Raw genomic sequence first — 17,352 nt, forward strand, 5'->3', positions numbered from 1 at the left:
GAGCACTTCTATTATTGCCTAACTAAATTACTCTAGAGTACTCCTATAATTTATGTCGTGGATCCCTCAAAAGAAATGTCCCTGGTTAGGAAGTCATTATTGAAATAGTCTTCATAACCAAACAGCTAAATGAATGTGCAAGAAAGTTCTCAATATCTCATTTCATTAGTTTTAATGAAATGACTTTTTGAGTTTTACCTAGATTCTTCAAGGTGTACAGGTTCAAATAAAAATCTAGTTTTGGTCACAAAAATTTGTTTAAAACACATGTCTAGATAATACCTCAGTACATGATATACACCTCCATTCTAGCAGTCTACTTCCCAGTTACAGACTTCAGTCTCTTTTCCTGCAAACACATCATTGTTATTTCTAGAGAAGCAGAAGGGACCAAGGCACTGAATATACAGAATAACTTTGTTACTGAAACTACAACAAGATCCTCTTCAGCTTTAAGAAGAAAACCTCCCTTATGCTAACAAATGCATCCAAGGATCTGCACAATCTATTAACAAATTTTATCAGGGAACTATTCTTCCCAGAAATACTCCGACAAATTGAAAGCAATATATCAAATATGACAGTTACAACAGGGCACGAAAATTTGGTGCCTATCTGTATCACAAACCAACACCACCAGTGAAAAGTTTGTTCAACCAAAGCTGTGCTCTGCGAATAACAGTCCCAACTCCCAAGCGTCCTCAACTCATTACTCTAGATTTTAGACTGCCCACTAATCCCGAATATATAAACGAGAGCCGGTGAAAGGAACCAACACTATCATATAAAAGTTAAACGATGCTTGGCTGATCCCCAGTCCAATTGCAATTTGCACGGGCCCACCTTGTTCTAATGCAGTCTACAAGAGGAGCATGCTGCGGAGGCTCTGTTACAACAGCATCTTTCCCACCAGTTTCACTGCCACTAGAGCTTGAAGGGGGCGCTGCCTCTGCCATATACTCCTCCGGTGTCCACCTAGGTGGTACCGACACTCTCAGCTTTGTAATCCGCGGTCTTTGAAAGGGAGTCTCACCTTGGTTCCCATTTGAGACTGATTTTGCAATCCCATTAAAATGGTAGAGATCAAACACCTTTTTGCCCATTAACCCCGATGAATCTTTGAAACCTCCCAAGTTTCTATCCAAATCCAAAAGGACCTGCCAGAACTCACTCCAGACTATAAAGCCAGCACTGCAAAGGCGGTCAAGCTTATCATTAGGAAGGTTTATTCCAGTTTCCTTGAGGACTTGATGCAAACCCTCGACACTAATGAAGCCACCACCTCCGCTCTGGTCTTGTGAATCAAATGCTCTCCTAATTCTTGATTCTCTCTCCTCCATTTCATTCTCATCCTGAACAGAAGGATGAAAAGCAAATAGAACAGTATAATGTGACTCGCTCCCCACAACCCATATCGGCAATTTTGGCCGTTTTAAATGTTGTCCAACTTTACAAAAGTTAAGGGACTCAAGCAGGGTGAGGAATCCAACTTCCACATCAGTGGTTACACCCTTCAAAAACATGCCACCTCCTAAGTCTATTCTTTCATCAAACACATTCGCAACAGCCTGCCCACACAGCAAAAGGTTTACAATTTCCTGCGCCATGTTTTCAAGATTAGCAACAACTTTACTCAAACCACACATATTCAGAGAAACTAATAAGCAATTTATCTTTGCAAGACCAAGAGTTACCTGGGATGCATGTCCAAAGGGAGCAGTTACTAATGGTAGGCTTGGATCATCCCTATCATCTTGAACGGATTCCTGTATAAGTGAATGCCAGATTAGGTCAAGCTGAGTCAAGTCATAGAAAGTAGACCTCCTGGGAGGTAAAATAAGCAGAAGATAAATGCAACCCTGGGAGAGGGGGATGAGGTCAAACTACAGAATAAGCATCAAGACTGTCCCCTTCTATTCCCCAACAAACGAAGAAGTGGCAAGAGAAAAAAAAAAAAAGCATGGATGACCACAGAGAACCATTTGTTCTGGTATTGTAAGTAGGCCAGGTCCCTTTCAAGTAAAATCTGTTTGAGATTGTGACGGTGTGATTGGTGAGTTTTCACTATCTTGAGCGTGTGCAGATTGGTTTTATTGATGTTGAAAGGAGCAAGGAAAGTCAAATCATTATGTTCTGTTCAGAGGCTCTGACATGATAGAATAATTCAGAAATCAGATTTCTAGAATCCTGCTAGCATAGAGTAATTTTCCTTAGAATCTCCTCATTTGGAATGAAGGTGAAATAAATTTGTTGTGTAGTAAAAGTCAGACTTATGTTAGCAGAAAAATTACCATCTTGAAAAAACTTTCCCAGAGAAAAATGGAACCACTATTTCTCCCAGATCTCTCTTTTTTCTCTCGCTGCTGTAATTAAGCAGGTCCCCTCCTTAATTTATTAATATTGCTTAGGTCAATTTTAGTAATCAATTGGTGATCTCAATGAGAATTTAGCAAATTCTGGTTGATTGTCTAAACACTTGTGAGGATGATGTATTCAAAAATCAAGTTCAAACAGTGACGAGACTGTGTCATTACTCTTTTGCTCCACTCAAGCGGCTTGGAGTTGGATCGCACAAGAGATTGAGTGCTTTATGTTCTCAAAAGTGGGTTGGATTTTTATAAGGTGATAGTCATATCCTGGTAATGCAAAAGGTACAATGTTAAGGGACCAAGACCTTGTTTTCAGGAAGGTGTGGAGGCCAATGGGTGCTACAAACTACTATGGGCCTTGAAAAAAATCAGCAGTTGATCTTGTCTTAAATGATAAAGGTTCAAGTGTTGGTAGCTCGGCAGAGATTGGACAGCGTTCTGTTCATCATCAGAGGTTCAGGAGTCAAAAGGAAAGTGAAGAAATTAACAAGAGCCCATTAAGAAGATTTCCACCCTATCAACTTACATTTCCAGCTCAAACACTGGGCTGACTGAAAATGGTATGTTGAGTTATAGTTTACAGCGGGATGGATGTGCACCAGCATTTGACATGCCTTACATAAAGGGTATAGGGCTGGAAGCCCCCTGCTCTCTTACATGGGTCAGCTTCACTCCAGTCCAATAGTTATTCTGCTTACTCTAGGCTTGGTAAACAGGTAGCACCACTGCAAACCTGAAGCTTCAGAACCCATTCAAGCATTTCAAACAGCTAAGGGGCCGTTTGGTTGGGGGTATTCAAGAAAGGGAAAGAGAATCAGAAGGATTAATTCCCTTTGTTATTGTTTGTAATGCTCTTTCAATCATTCCCTTTACCCGCTTGATTCCCCCAAATCCCTCTATATTGATTCCCCAACCCCCCTACCCTAGGTATTGGCATTCCCTTTCCCTTAGCCACCATAGACCATCAACGCACCACCACATCCCACCATGACCAACCCAAAACACCACCCCCACCACCTGAGCCACCCTAACCGTCGACCACCTTCGTCGTTGACCCACCGTTGACCACCCTCGCCTTCGTCTATCAACACTCTCTTCCTCTCTCTCTCCTCTTCGTTCTCCTCTTCCATCCCCTTTACCTCTGCGTTGGAGGTCGACTACCAACATATCCGGGAGGTTGGGGATCGAGCCGGAGTCGCGAGTTCGGGGTGTCGGAGTTGCCTTCATTACTCTCTCAAATCCTCCTGTTAATGCCGTGGAATTCCAATATAGTTTGCTGATATTTTTGTTTGTTTGATTGATTTTGATGTTATATTGTTGTGTAGCATTTGTTGGATTGAGAGACAAATACGATGAAGCTATAAGAAGAAATGATCAAAGCTAAGGGATTGAGTCAGGAGTTTGCCGTCGGATTGTAATAGTTAGGGTGGTGGAACTTTTAGGGTTTCCCTTGAATATGTTCAAACAAACAACTATTGAATATGTTCAAACAAACAATTTTTAAAATCTAAGGGATTTAATTTCCATTCCCTTCTTTACCCTTTCTTGATTCCATTTCCTTTACCCCGTGTGAACCAAACAGCCCCTAAATGTATCCTTGGATTTGATAGCTGTTGTCAGTTGTCAGCTCAGCTACCAGTATTTGTCGCCAACTAGCATCCAATGTATAAAAACACAAAGACATGGCAAGGTGATAGGGCACATTATTCACATAGGGCCCATAGGGGTTTCCCAGTGCCTTAGCCCTTAGGTGTGCCGCATGCACCTCGGCGCGGCGCATTGAAGTGAGGAGCAGTTGTGCCTTATCAAATCGCATCGCCTATATAAAAAAAAGGCGCATGACCCATGCCTCTCTGCGCCCCGTTTTTATACACTGCCAGCACCAACTGACCGTCGACCATTACAACTCAGCAAGAAAACGCCAGCCAACAGCCTCTAAGGCTCATTAGAAGTGCTGAAACATGTAGAAGTTCCTTTAAAGCAGTTTAGTTGCCAGAACCCTAGTTGTCAGGGGAGGTTGTTGCTGTTTCCACCCCTCTAATAGACTTGTAACTTACCCGCCTACTCAGGGGATACCCCATGTGTAACGATACGACAGTCTTGACACTAGATCGAGCGATGCGCTCTTGCCTATTTTGGCGGAAATTGCGCAAGCCTGATGCAGAATGAGTGTCTCGCGGCTTGTAGGGGCACGAGCAAACACGAGTGTTTGATTCAAAATGACACTCTTGCCTATTGGCGACAAGAGCGAGAAACGAGGGTAGATCGGGGCATTTTTGTGCACAACAGGCACAAGCGAGACCGATGACGAAAATGTATCTGTTTTGAAACATTGATGGATTTTGGGTGTTTTAGAGCAAGTGGAGGCATAATATTTATAAAGACCTAAAGCAAATACTAACAATAAAGCAACGGTAATGACGCATGAGAAGTAAGAATTTCATTAATTCATTACCCCTCTTAGAGGTTTGTTTTGAATAAGCTACAAACTATAATAATTCTATCTAAAGCCTAAAAATGTATTAGAAAAGTCCTAGAAAGCATTAGATAAGCAAAATACAAGTAAAAGAAGGCTGGATTCTAATATCCTCCCCCACCTAAGTGGTCGATGTCCTCGTCGATTTACAAGAATTACAATAGATAAAGGAAAATCTCTTACCCTAAGTTGTACAATCTCTGTTGCGTGTTGCGTCGTTGGTTGATGGTGGTTGTCGAAGTCTTCTTGTACGTGGTTGTATCAGTGTAAGTCTTGTGAGTCTTGTGGAGCACTGCTTCCTTCCTTGAGTTGATGCTTCAATTTTGGCTCATCGCTTAGTTGGGGTATCCTTACTTGATTCTTGATTCGTGCTCGGGGCTCCATCTCTCGTGTTGGTGGATATCTGATGCGAGGAGCAGCGAGGTTGCTCCTGAGATGAGATGTTGAGCTCCATCACACGCATATTGTTGTGTTTCTAGTGCGAAGGTGTTTATTCGATGTCGCCTCCTTTTGGGGCATTGCTCACAGGTAGGGGTGTGCATAAATTGACCGGTAGATGTAGGACCGGACACCGTTCCAAAGAAAAGTAGGATTCCGGACCAGACTGGGTAAAAATCGGAAATTCCGGGTCAAGTCCAGAAACCCGGATATATATATATACTTAATACTTTATTTCTCCTCCCATTTCCCATTTCTTAACCTACTCTACTTCTCCTCCCACCCTCCAAGGAACCAAGACCTCCATCACCCTTTACTCTTTCTCTCTTTCTCTTTGCTGTGTCCTTCGCCTTTCATCTTCTCAGCCCAACCACCACTTATTACAACCTTTCTTTCTCTATCACTAGTTAGCTAGTCTTTCTTTTCTCCAGTTCTTAGCCCACTCTCTTTCTACTTAACTTTCAGATCTACAATTCTATGCACTGGTGTCGACTATTTGCGAAGATGATCGACGAGTTCGTTAAGGCAACATTATTCCAAAAACGTGGCCTTCATCTTAAAGCTCTCAAATGATTATGGATAGTGGATTTTTGGTTCACTCTCAAGTACCGGTCACCCCTATCCCTTTTTTGTAAGTTTATGTAATTGAATTATAAAAAGTTAAATTTGCTTTGTTGATGGTGTTGTTACTACTTTTGATGATACAAGTCAATTGGGTTATGGTATGAGACATGTGAGGATTAATTGCAGCTTTATTAATTTACATTCACATGGTGGATTTTTTTTTAATCGTTGTTTGGATGCATAAATTTTGCAATTAATGAATTAATTTGAGTATAATTTTGCATTATGCTACCTAATGTTAGTTGTGGTTGGTCAACTAGTCACCAATATTCAAGTTAAATCAACTGGTAACACTAAATCGATGGTGTTCTTACTTTTGAGGTCTTGTATCTGCTTCTAAAGCTCATGGATTGTTGAATACATGCACTGAGTTTATTTTATAAAACAAATTTTATGAGTTTTTGATGTAGACAAACTGTAAGTATTGATTATTTAATTATCTAAAAATGGTAATGAAGGAAAAATTAGTGTACATTAAGATTAGGTATTGTATGGACCTGCTAATTTTTTAAAGGTAAAACGATAAACCGGTCAAAAACCGGTCCCGGACCGGAACTTTCAGGTCCGGACCGGTCTTTGGACCTAGACAAGTTTGGATTCCGGTTCCGGACCACGGTTCCGGTTCGGATCGGACCGGACCGGTTGTGGACCAGTGCACACCCCTACTTGTCATAGGTGTCAAACTTCTTCTAAGGTTGTCCTCTTTCGGGGATTATCACTCTCATTGCCGACATGCACCAATTCTCTGATGTTGCTCATCTTCTTCTTTAGATTCATTTTACTCATTTTAGGTTTCTCCAATGGTCATGGGAGACAATTTTCTATGCAGGTTATTAATCTCCCCTTTGTGTTTGCACTCCCACCATTTGTGCGGATCTAGACATAACAAGCAGTTAAGCCTATTAAGGGACATGCTAATTTTGGATTCTCTTGTTGATGTTCTAACAGCCGCTTCCCCCACTTCCTTGCTTGAATCCCCCGACGACACAGTTGACACCCTCAAGCGCTCTTGGGTGAGTATGGAGTCGGGCCCTCCAAACGTGTAGGCGTCCCCCTAGGTATGGCCCTTCCCCACGGAGTAGTCCATTAGTCGCTCTGCAGCAATCATAAAGGGTATCAACTTTTGCCCTCGAAACTTCACGTAGCCGTGAAAAGTTGAACAACTGGTCTTTTTCACTCATGTCTCGGAGTCAACATGCAAGTCGAGTATTCTTTAACATAGTCCTTAGACCATCCCCCCTCCCCACACACACACCCCACAAAACAGCTCTTCTATTGGTTCATTGTTACAAATTTTTCATTAGCACAAAGTAAATAGAGGATGTGCTCATTTTTGTTTAGTCTGTTTGCCCCTCAACACATGTCTTCTTCATCACCGACAAAAGCAACAATGAAGAAAAAGAAGCAGATGTCTCTCACCAACAACGAATTCCCAAACAAGTATCTTTTTTATCTTCAATTAATACCTTCTTATTCAAATCTAGGTTTTTTGAGTGAAAATTCAAAATCCGTCAAAGTTGATGATTTCATAATACCACACTGGAAGTCATCGTCCTTGGATTGATGAATAGATTTTACCCATTAAAGTTCGATTTTGAAATTTAATTTAGTTTGAAAAAGGTATTTCTTTATTATTATTGGTTCAAGCAAAAGGTTGGCACCTAAGTCCCAGAGAAACAAATATCACCTAAAGAAATCAACTAGGTACAAAGCGTGGCAAAGCCATTCCAAGAATATCATTTTGTAAAACTCCCTTTTTGGCAAGTAAGTCGGAAAACAAGTGAAACACCACGTTTCACCTTTTCGAAAAAGTTTGTAAAGATGTTCCGTAGGGTAAAATATCATCTTCACCAAAAAAAATCAGTGAAGTTACGCTCATATCTTGATGTTTCAGTTACTTGTTCTTGCATGGTAATATGTTGACTGACCTTTTGAAAGGCTTCTTGGTGTCGCTGAGATTGGGTATGCTAATCAAACTATAACTTAACAATTTAAACCACTTGCAGATCCAATATATCTAAGTTCAGCTCCTGTAAAGAGCAGACATTTGATGGCAGTTTGCTCTTCTGTGGGTTATTTGGCTGAAAAGAAATGAAAGGATATCACAAATTTGGATTTCCAGTTCAGCTTCTTGACGGAATTGGGTTAACTTTTTAACTTCATGGTAGACTCAAGGTCAAGGAATAATTCATGCCTTGATCCTCTCTAATGTATGTCATGATTGGAGTTTTTCCCCTCTGATTTTGGTGAACTTGTGGTCCTCCTGAAACCCCTTTCTTCCCCTTCTCTTAATATTTTTCTTGTCAAAAGAAAATAAGCAATCAGCAAGAAATAAACAAATTATAGTTGTTATCCAGCTCTAAGCCTCTCAGACTTCACCCATGATTCACCATTCCCACTCCCTTCCAATTCCACATAATATAAGACTGCTAGATAAATAATCATTTCACATCAAAAAGTAAAATGAGACACAAGATGCTCTTTGAGGAGCACACTCAAATATTTCTTTAAATTGTGACACCAACCTCTACAAGTATGCAGGATTGCAAAGAGGGGGAGGAGGGAAAAGATGAATGCAACAAAGAATTAAGGAGGCGCATAACTAACATAGACAACTTTAAGGCTTTAGGGGCTTCACGCACTAGATGGTATAATACAGCAATTAATAAAATAAAACAGCTAGGTAACAGGCATACCAGTCCTCGAGAAAGCAATGCTGAGATAAGGAACAGCATTGCCCCCATACGACTTTCAAACATAGGAAGCATAGTCTCAAGCCCCTGCATTGCACTGACAGATGAAGTATATGAAGTTACTCTCAGGGTTTTCTGCAAATCTGAAGCACACTCAACTGAAAAGCCTTCTAGAGCTCTTAAAATTATCTGTGAAATAGAAAGAGATTACAGCGTCAACACGATACAACAGAGAGGGGTAAAATTTTCCTGCCTTTCGGCTGTAGCGGTTACATAATTGTAGGAAATCACAAGAACATACCTCATCCAGCAGTCCATCACTTTCATCATTATGGTCCAGGACATCAAGAGTTGCTATCACCGCCTTTTTATTACTTCCGCAACGAAATAATATTTCTGCCATACTTTTGACAAATGCCCTGGAAATTAAAGAAGGTTTGAGCATGGATAGTCTCTATGAACTGTGAACATTATTAACACGGTCCTAATATATCAAGGAGTGAAAGCATCATTGCCTTATGTTGGACAGATTTCAAAGATAAAAAAAAAATTCTGAGAACGAGAATCATCAAGTTTATTGCTCTGAAATGGTGCATTATACTTTATCATGGCGTGTACAAAAAACAACGGCATATCATTGCCTGATATTGGTTGACGTCTGGTCCTCTCCTTGTTAGCCATGTCATCCTTTGATTATAAGAAGAATTTGCTTATCCAAAAAACAACAGTGGCATATAACAGGAACACTAATAGCATGAAATCTTAGAAGTCTTAGGGATTCTATTTGTCACCTTTTTCTAATATCTTCTGAGAGGGAAGCAAAGTTTTCTGGCGTAACAGATTCACGTTTCCAAGATCTCGGTGATGTTCTTGATGCATTATCACTCGACTCTTCTGGAACAAACAGAAGATATTTTAGGACGAACCCCTGAAAAATTGGAAAGAAAAGCATAAAGCCAAGAAAGTCAACATTTAATTTTTTTTGACATCATACAAGATATAACACAACATCTTATCACAAACTGCAGCACATAAATAATACACTTAGCCATCCAAAAATTAATGTCACACTTCAGATAACATCCAAGGAAAATCCCTTACAGAAACAAGACATATGCAGTGACATATTTGGTCAAGTTGAAAGCTAAATTGAATAGTCAAGACTTTTTTGAATTCTAACCTACGGAACTCCCTTCCCATCAATACAAGCAACAGCTTCACTCCATAACATCAAGAACCCAAAGTTGGCTATAAGATAGCACTCAAATATTAGCTACGGGAACGGAAGTGTGGGTGTGTGTGTATGTGTGTGTAGTCAGAAGAACATGCAGGAAAGATAGCACAAATATGCAGTCTTATGTAACTTAAACAGGGAATCGACAGATGAAAAACCAAGAAGAGACTATAGTCTTGCCTTTAATTGTGGTTTACTGATATCTGGGAATTGTGATTTACTGATATCTGGGACACATGTCTTACAATATATGAACAACGTTTTCATGACTAGCCTAGCTCCTACATCAAAGTTCAATTGTTATGTTCACCTTCTCTTCCCACAAACTTAAGTGTAGGGCAGTCTTTCTGAGACCATAAAGTAATTGTTTAATCTATGATATGCTTTCTGAACTGCCATTCAAGACATGATAGAAACTCACTTGACTTAAAAATAAAATCAACTACTCATGGACAACAACAAAGGTAACAATATCACATAGAAACAAAAAAAAGCATTTGTATTTCCTCGTCTTTTTATCTGATTGCATTAGCAAAAAAAAAAATTATTTTTTTTGGTAAATAAGCAGTGTATTAAAAAGTAGTAACCAAAGAAATGTATATACAAGGTGGAATAAAACACCACCTACAACACCAAATCAAACCACCACCTACACACTTACCATAAAAACTCAAGCTTACCAAGAAGCCAACAGCCACAAAGAGCATTAGCAAAATATTGCTCACGTAAAGGCCTCTCATTTAGAACGAACACAAGAGACAATATAGCACTCAGCAGAACTAATGAGGGCATGACTTGAGAAACAGGTTAAAGATTTGGATTTCACTGAGAAGAAAAGGTTAAAGCCCTTGAGCATTATGAAAAAGTTCAGTAATGGTCAATCAAATCAAACCAACTCTGTCGTAATAAAGGGTTCCGGGTAACCAGTCTCGGAAAAAGCTAAAGAGGTATGAAATCCAAGAAATCTACCATGTTCCACTAGAAATCCTTAAAGCTTGTCTTCTCGTACTTTTCCTCACACTTCACATATTAACTAACCAACAATGTGTTCGAACGAGGGATAAAGATTCTCAAGTGGTAGAAAAATGATTGATCCTTTGCAATTATGTTCTGATTCCCACAAAAAAGAGAACTCTGATTTACTGATACCTGGGTCACATGCCGGCCCAAGGAATCTAATTATTGGCCAGCACAAAGATTAACGCCACATCTCTTCTCTGTTCTATAAGCCATTTAGGTGTCCCCACTCATGAATTGTTTAAATCGCCCCTATTCATTTTGTATTTAAATTGTTAAAGAAAATGATAGAAAAAATCTCAAAGACGGTTCTAAATAAGTAGAAAGAATCACTGACATAAATATACTCCAAATCAATCAAATTAAAATTTACAACCAAAAAAATTAAGGAGGACAAATCACTAACAAATATGCCTCAAATCTTACAAAATTCAATTTTGCAACCATAATAGATAACTTTACAATTTGGGAGCAAAAATCAAGCAAAATACTGATTCACAACCATAATTGAAACGAATTCAATTAGGGGGCAAAATCAAGGATAATTAATTGCAGAGCGGGAAAAAAAGTAATTCAAAGACAATTTATAACATCATTCGCCTGACAGAAATAGAGATTGTCTCGTGCAAAGCATGTAATTCCCCTTGTGTAATATAAAAATCAAGGTCTGATTTTGCATCATTTTATGAAAGAAAGAAATATAAGATTTATCAAGATCTGCAAACTCAAGTAATTAATCTCAAAAATTAGCAAAATTAAAAATAATATTTCGAGAACTAACTAAAATCAATTAAATGTCTTCGGTTTAGTGAATGAGTAATATTCTGGAACAAGATAGAGAAAGTGAGATTGAGGTTGTGATATATAGAACGGACCACATAAAATAATATAAACTACTCCCTCTAGGTTTTTTTAGACTGCATCATTTGGACGGGCACACCTATTGGTAAAAATTATAAAAATTGATATTATGAAAATATGTATTGTGAGTCTAATCCAACAACATTTTATATTATAACATTTGATTTTTATATATTGATAAAAAAATCAAGTCAAACTTAGTATACGAATAGTGCATTATGCCAAAGTTAAAGTGATGCATTTAAAAATCCGGAGGGAGTATTAACTATACACATCCCCTATTTACATTTTTTTTTACATTTCAATTCTAATACTCTGTAATTTGTTTCCCCTTCTGTTAAATTTTTGAATTTAATACACTTCATATATGTTAGCTAAGGTCATTGGTCAAAATCTTCAAATGTCAATTTTTCAAGTTGTGTATTAATACTTTAAAGCTATTTTGTTTTACCAATGTTGCATGTCATACATCAGCGTGCGCATCCCGTGCATATAACTAGTATGATAAACAGACATTCAATGAGTGCAGATACATATGCAACATCAAAAGCACACACCTATATAGAAATAGAGTTACATGTGATTCAAAGAACTCTGGCTTATATGGAATCACTAGTAAAAGATACTTCGTATGATTGTTGTCCAATTGTCTTGATGTAGCATTTAATAAAATGAAGATTTACTTTCTTATGGCTGACTTATTGGTATTAGTTAGTCATATCAGCCACATCAACCATTCTACCAATAACTAACTCAGATCGTGCGAGACTAGAGTCGGTCTCAATCTGTGCTTTAAACTCGACTCCAACTAAATGAGTTGAGTCCAAGCTAGTAAGAACCGATATAAGCTCAACAAATTTACAAAGTCATCTTGCGTATGATAAAACAGGCTTAATAGCAGTTCGGAAAAGATATCTGGCCTAGTTATCGTCCAACTAGTTATTTAGTACTTACTTTGTTCCCCTAATACTGCAACAATACCATTTAAGGAAATTTCACGAATATTGCAATATCTCTATTTAAGGAAATCCAGTATCTCCTTCACACTACAAATATCCAATTTGCACTTATAGGCATTTCCTAAACTCCTTAGTTCTTACTCTTGGTTCTGTGGGTATCTCCCATGCTTTTTTTGGTCCCCTCTCACACTCGCTTCCTTTATTTTTGTGTTCAACCCCCTTGTTGCAATATTAGGGGAACGGAGGAAGTATTAGACTATTGGTAGTAGATGAAAATCCAAATCGATAATGTACGGAGTAATCAACTTGATGGAATTGCATGTACCATATTAAAGGAGGTTGTCAAATTTTGAAAGAGGTCATGAACTTGTAAATATAATTCCCTCACAACAAAAATGAACTATAAGATCTGCGTTTCCAGCTTTTGACCTTTCCAGAAAAAGAGAAGATATGACACTAAGTAACCTCAATCTTGAGAAAGAAAAACGTGTCAAGATCAAACTCTGGAATTCTGATTTCAGAATACAAGAAAAGAGGTCCATAGTCTAATATCTGGAATGTCATCTAGTATCTTCTTTCCGTGTGTCTTCTTAAATTCCTACACCTACGCCAGCCACAGAATTCTCTCAAGGGGTTTATATTACAGGATTAGTCATCTTTTTCTTATCAAAGCAAAAAATATAGAGAAACCTCTTTTCCAAAGAAAAATTTCAAGAATACTAATGATGGCTCAAAGATTTTCTATAAGCTTTGATGAGGCCATCATGCAATTTATAGTCATAATTCCACAAGCATGCTCACAGAGTCACAGCTTCAAGTAATATTCGCATTATCCGATACAAGAAAGAGATATAAACTTCTCCACGGCCCCCAATTTTCTAGTATCTAAACACCAAGCAGACATCAGGTAGAAACATTTAAAAACATAGTAAAACAGCAATTTCAGATTTAAAAAATAAGATAAAGGGGATTACATGTGAAAACATCAAGACGTATGAACTAGCTAATTTCGAGTTTAACACTTGACACCATTGTGATCCTTACAGTAAGAATACTGATTGATCATGCTATGATGCAAGTATTTCTTTAATCTAATCATGCATACACAAAATTTACAACAGATCATTTATAATATCATAAGATGAATACGCCCAGAAATTTAAGTGTCAAGGCTCTTAGAGCCAACTATTGCAATGAGCAAGAAATCAACTCATACTTGTATTGTTGCTAACACGCCACATGGACCTCCTTCGTGCTGCACCAGGCCCATAGAAGTTTCTGGATCAGGGCTAAACCTACAATAAGGATTCCTATCAATTCAACTGATAACAAAAACAACAAATCTTTTACCTGTCATCCCTTCATATATGATACAACAGATAAGTGAGTAGTATATCACATCAGACTAAGTATAACATTATAATCAAAGAGTAGAGGGCATAAAGCAAGGGGTGAAGGGTCTATGGTACAGCAAGTTCAATGAAAGACGATATTGTTCAGGACTGACTCCGGCGATTACGAGGCCTTGTGCTAATTTCAAAAGTAGGCCCTTATAAAATGTATAAGAAAAGTTTCCATTGAACAACACACATCATACTCGTAGATGAGTTGTTTGAGAAAATCAAATAGTTTCTTCATTATTGTCGAAAAACAATGAAGAAAGAATTCACTCAATTAAGGATATAATTCATAGAATTTCTTGGTGGGTGATAATTGAGAGCATCAACTACTTACTGGAAATCAAATAATGTAATTGGGAGAATTTGAAGAATTTGGGTTTAAATGGAAATGCAGCTTTCACGGAATCAAGGGAACTAGGGAATGAAGAAGAAAGCATTAAATTGTTTTTTAAAAGATCTTCCAGCGAATTTTAAAAAAAAAAAAAAAAAATTGGTGTTCTTGAGCTCCGACTGGGCACCCAATAACCGGGCCTGCTATTGTTAATATGTACCAGAGGGTCAGGAGTTTTACTTTCCTTTTCTACTAATTAAAAAAACACAACCTCCTACAATAATAGTCCTATACTATTAGTCTATTCCCTAATGCCTCTAATAACAATTCCCCCTAAGACGAGGTGCGCGACTGGAAGGTCAAATGTCAGCAACACACATAATATTACAAAGAGGCTAAATTTTAACGCTGCAGTTGTCATGAGGGTCTTTCGGTCTTTCTATTAGACCCTTACTCTGAAAGCACTTATCTGACTTCAGGGAATATTAAAAGTAAAGGCCTATTTAGTGAAACACTGCCTACATTGCAGAAAGATAGTCGTACAAGTTGACAAACTAAAATTTGAGCAGAAACCCTGCTGTATACTGGTTCAACATGAGTTGTTGTATAGAAGAAATACTCAATCATGTCGAATCGACATTGTCACAAGCAAATTAAATTTGCAATGCCACAGTAAAATGCAAATTCCCACCGGTTTATCGATTGATCCTTGAACAACATATCAACAATCATCAACAATTCAACACCAAAAATCAACATTGATGCACTTTTGCAAGTAAATCAAACTTTCAATACCACCATAAATTGCATAAATCACAACTCTTTCTCAATAAATCCTTGAACAATATATCAATGTCAACAATCATTTCCCAACATAATAAATATACAATCATAAATGTATAATATAGCCCATGATTTTCCATTCACCCAAAAAACAACATAATAAATACAAACAAAAAAAAAAAAAAAGAAACAGAAAACCAGTAAAATTACGAAGGAACTAGTAAAGCCATACCTAATACCCTGATTAGTCCACTGAGCAAGAACCTCCTTAGTAACACTCCCACCAAAAACCATAAAAAACAGCTGATTCGCCACCTCCATTGACAACTCCTCCCCTAAATCCTCCCTCATCTTCACCTCCCTCACCTTCACCTCCTCACTCATTTTCACCTCCCTCACCTTCACCTCCTCACTCATCTTCACCTCGCTGTCAATCCGGCCACCAGCCCCGGTTACGCTCACATTCGGGGGTGACGGTGTCTTCGACATAGTCCCCGTCGTCATCATCATCATCCTCTTCTCAGCCGCGGCAGCCATGAGCTCCCGCTGAATACGACGGGTCTTCAACTCCGGTGACTCCTTCTCCACCTCCGACGGCGGCTCTCCAGCGGAAGAATTGTTCATTTCTCTAGGCTTGCTTCTCTTGGGCTCCGGCGGAGAACTGATTGGCTGCTGCTGCTCCATACTCATCCTCAACGCCATCTGTAATTCATCTTCTTGATCCGCCATTATTATTCACAACTCAAAATTCCAAAACAAAAATAAATAAAAAATCAGATCGACTTTGATCCTTTCTTCTCTTTGTCAATTAATCAAATTCCAAATCCAAAAATATTAATTCGAATTATATGGAATTAGAATTGAAATTGGATTTGGAAATGCAAATCTTTTGTAAGTATTAAAAATGGGATATCTTTAGAAATGGAAATATAAGATTATGAACCTAAATTCTGTTTTTTGGGGATTAAATTTTTCTTGATGTTAGAGAGAGAAAGAGTGTGGAGAGGAGAGAGAGGGGTTTTGTATTTTCGACGGTTAAAGGTGGGGTTTACTGGTTTGGCGCTTCTTAAAAAACGGCGTCGTATAAATGAGATGAGGTTTTTCCTTTTCTTTATTTTTTGTATTTCTGGTGGGGGAGTGAGATTTTGGGGTCGGAAATGACGATTTTAGAGCTAAGTTAGTTAAGCACAGTGAGAGACAACGTAGGGGTACTTTTGGTATTTCCAGATAAAGTTGACCGGATATTCTCAAGTCAGAGTTTTGGATTTTGTTTTCCTTTTTATTTTTTATGTTTGGGTGTTCGGAAATTGAGGAGCGATTTCCTTCAATAATGCTTAAAGATTCAATAATTCCCAAAATAAGCTAATTTTTTCCGTTCACGTCAGCATGGAAGAAAAAAAGTATTTTTTTTCCCGATTCAGCTTAGAACCGTCAATTAAAATAGCGGTTTTGTTTTAAAACAAACCGCAATTTGAATTGACGGTTATGGTATAAACCGCTAACTCAAATGATGATTTTCTTTAAAACAAAACCGCGCGGTTTTTTATTGTGTTATGTTAACCGCTACCGCTACCTGAAATGGCGGTTCATTAAATACATAAGCCGCTATTTCAGATATCGGTTTACCCCTTTAAACCGCCGTTTCAGATAGCGGTTCATTGTACATCTTAAAAATAAATAAAAAAATTAGATCGGCTTTCTTGCTGACGTGGACGATGGAGTGGGAAATAAGTGAAAACTAGCGTGTTTTGGGAATTTACGAATATTCAAGCATTATCGAAGGAAATTGCTCGAAATTGAGAGTAAGAAGGTTATTTTTTGACAGGTGGGAGCAAGTAAGAAGGATAAAACATACACGTGTGACTAGGGGTTCAATTCTCAATCGACCCAGTGAACCCAATGGGTTTGTCCGACCGTTTAGAATCCGAACCGTTTAGAACCCCGAGTTAATATCCGAAATCTGTTTTGGTCCGATTATATTCAACCCGAATCTGACCCAACCCGTTAATATTGATTCGATTGAGATCTGAATCCGATAACAGACCGATCTGTGACAATCTGAATCCGTTTAATCCGAATCGAAGGGATCCAAAACTCGTTTATGATCCGATCCGTTTGAACCTGAAACCTGATAAATCATATTTGTATAGGGTATTTTTGGTGCATT

The 17,352-nt window shown here is 38.3% G+C and overlaps 1 protein-coding gene across 1 annotated transcript; it reads right to left on the reverse strand.

The window, feature by feature from the left end:
• Window positions 1-387: 387 nt before the first annotated feature.
• LOC110790806 (uncharacterized) lies at window positions 388-16,225 on the reverse strand. The gene is made up of 7 exons (XM_021995570.2): window positions 15,418-16,225; window positions 13,888-13,966; window positions 9,392-9,528; window positions 8,902-9,019; window positions 8,604-8,789; window positions 1,695-1,766; window positions 388-1,598 (listed from the first exon to the last, which is right to left on the reverse strand). The coding sequence occupies exons 1-7, from the start codon at window positions 15,912-15,914 to the stop codon at window positions 792-794; spliced, it is 1,896 nt and encodes a 631-aa protein (XP_021851262.2). The 5' UTR covers window positions 15,915-16,225; the 3' UTR covers window positions 388-791.
• Between the last annotated feature and the right edge of the window lie 1,127 nt (window positions 16,226-17,352).

The sequence above is a fragment of the Spinacia oleracea genome, chromosome 6, assembly GCF_020520425.1.
Source record: "Spinacia oleracea cultivar Varoflay chromosome 6, BTI_SOV_V1, whole genome shotgun sequence".
Lineage (NCBI taxonomy): Eukaryota > Viridiplantae > Streptophyta > Magnoliopsida > Caryophyllales > Amaranthaceae > Spinacia > Spinacia oleracea.

What these genes read in the sequence shown, in the direction of transcription:
- LOC110790806 (XM_021995570.2), bottom strand. Translation starts at nt 15,914, where the DNA reads ATGGCGGATCAAGAAGATGAATTACAGATGGCGTTGAGGATGAGTATG. An exon ending in TGGACTAATCAGGGTATTAG is followed by an intron (nt 13,967 to 15,417) that starts GTATGGCTTTAC and finishes TCCTTATTGTAG; the next exon opens with GTTTAGCCCTGATCCAGAAA. An exon ending in TCAGAAGATATTAGAAAAAG is followed by an intron (nt 9,020 to 9,391) that starts GTGACAAATAGA and finishes TTTAATTTCCAG; the next exon opens with GGCATTTGTCAAAAGTATGG.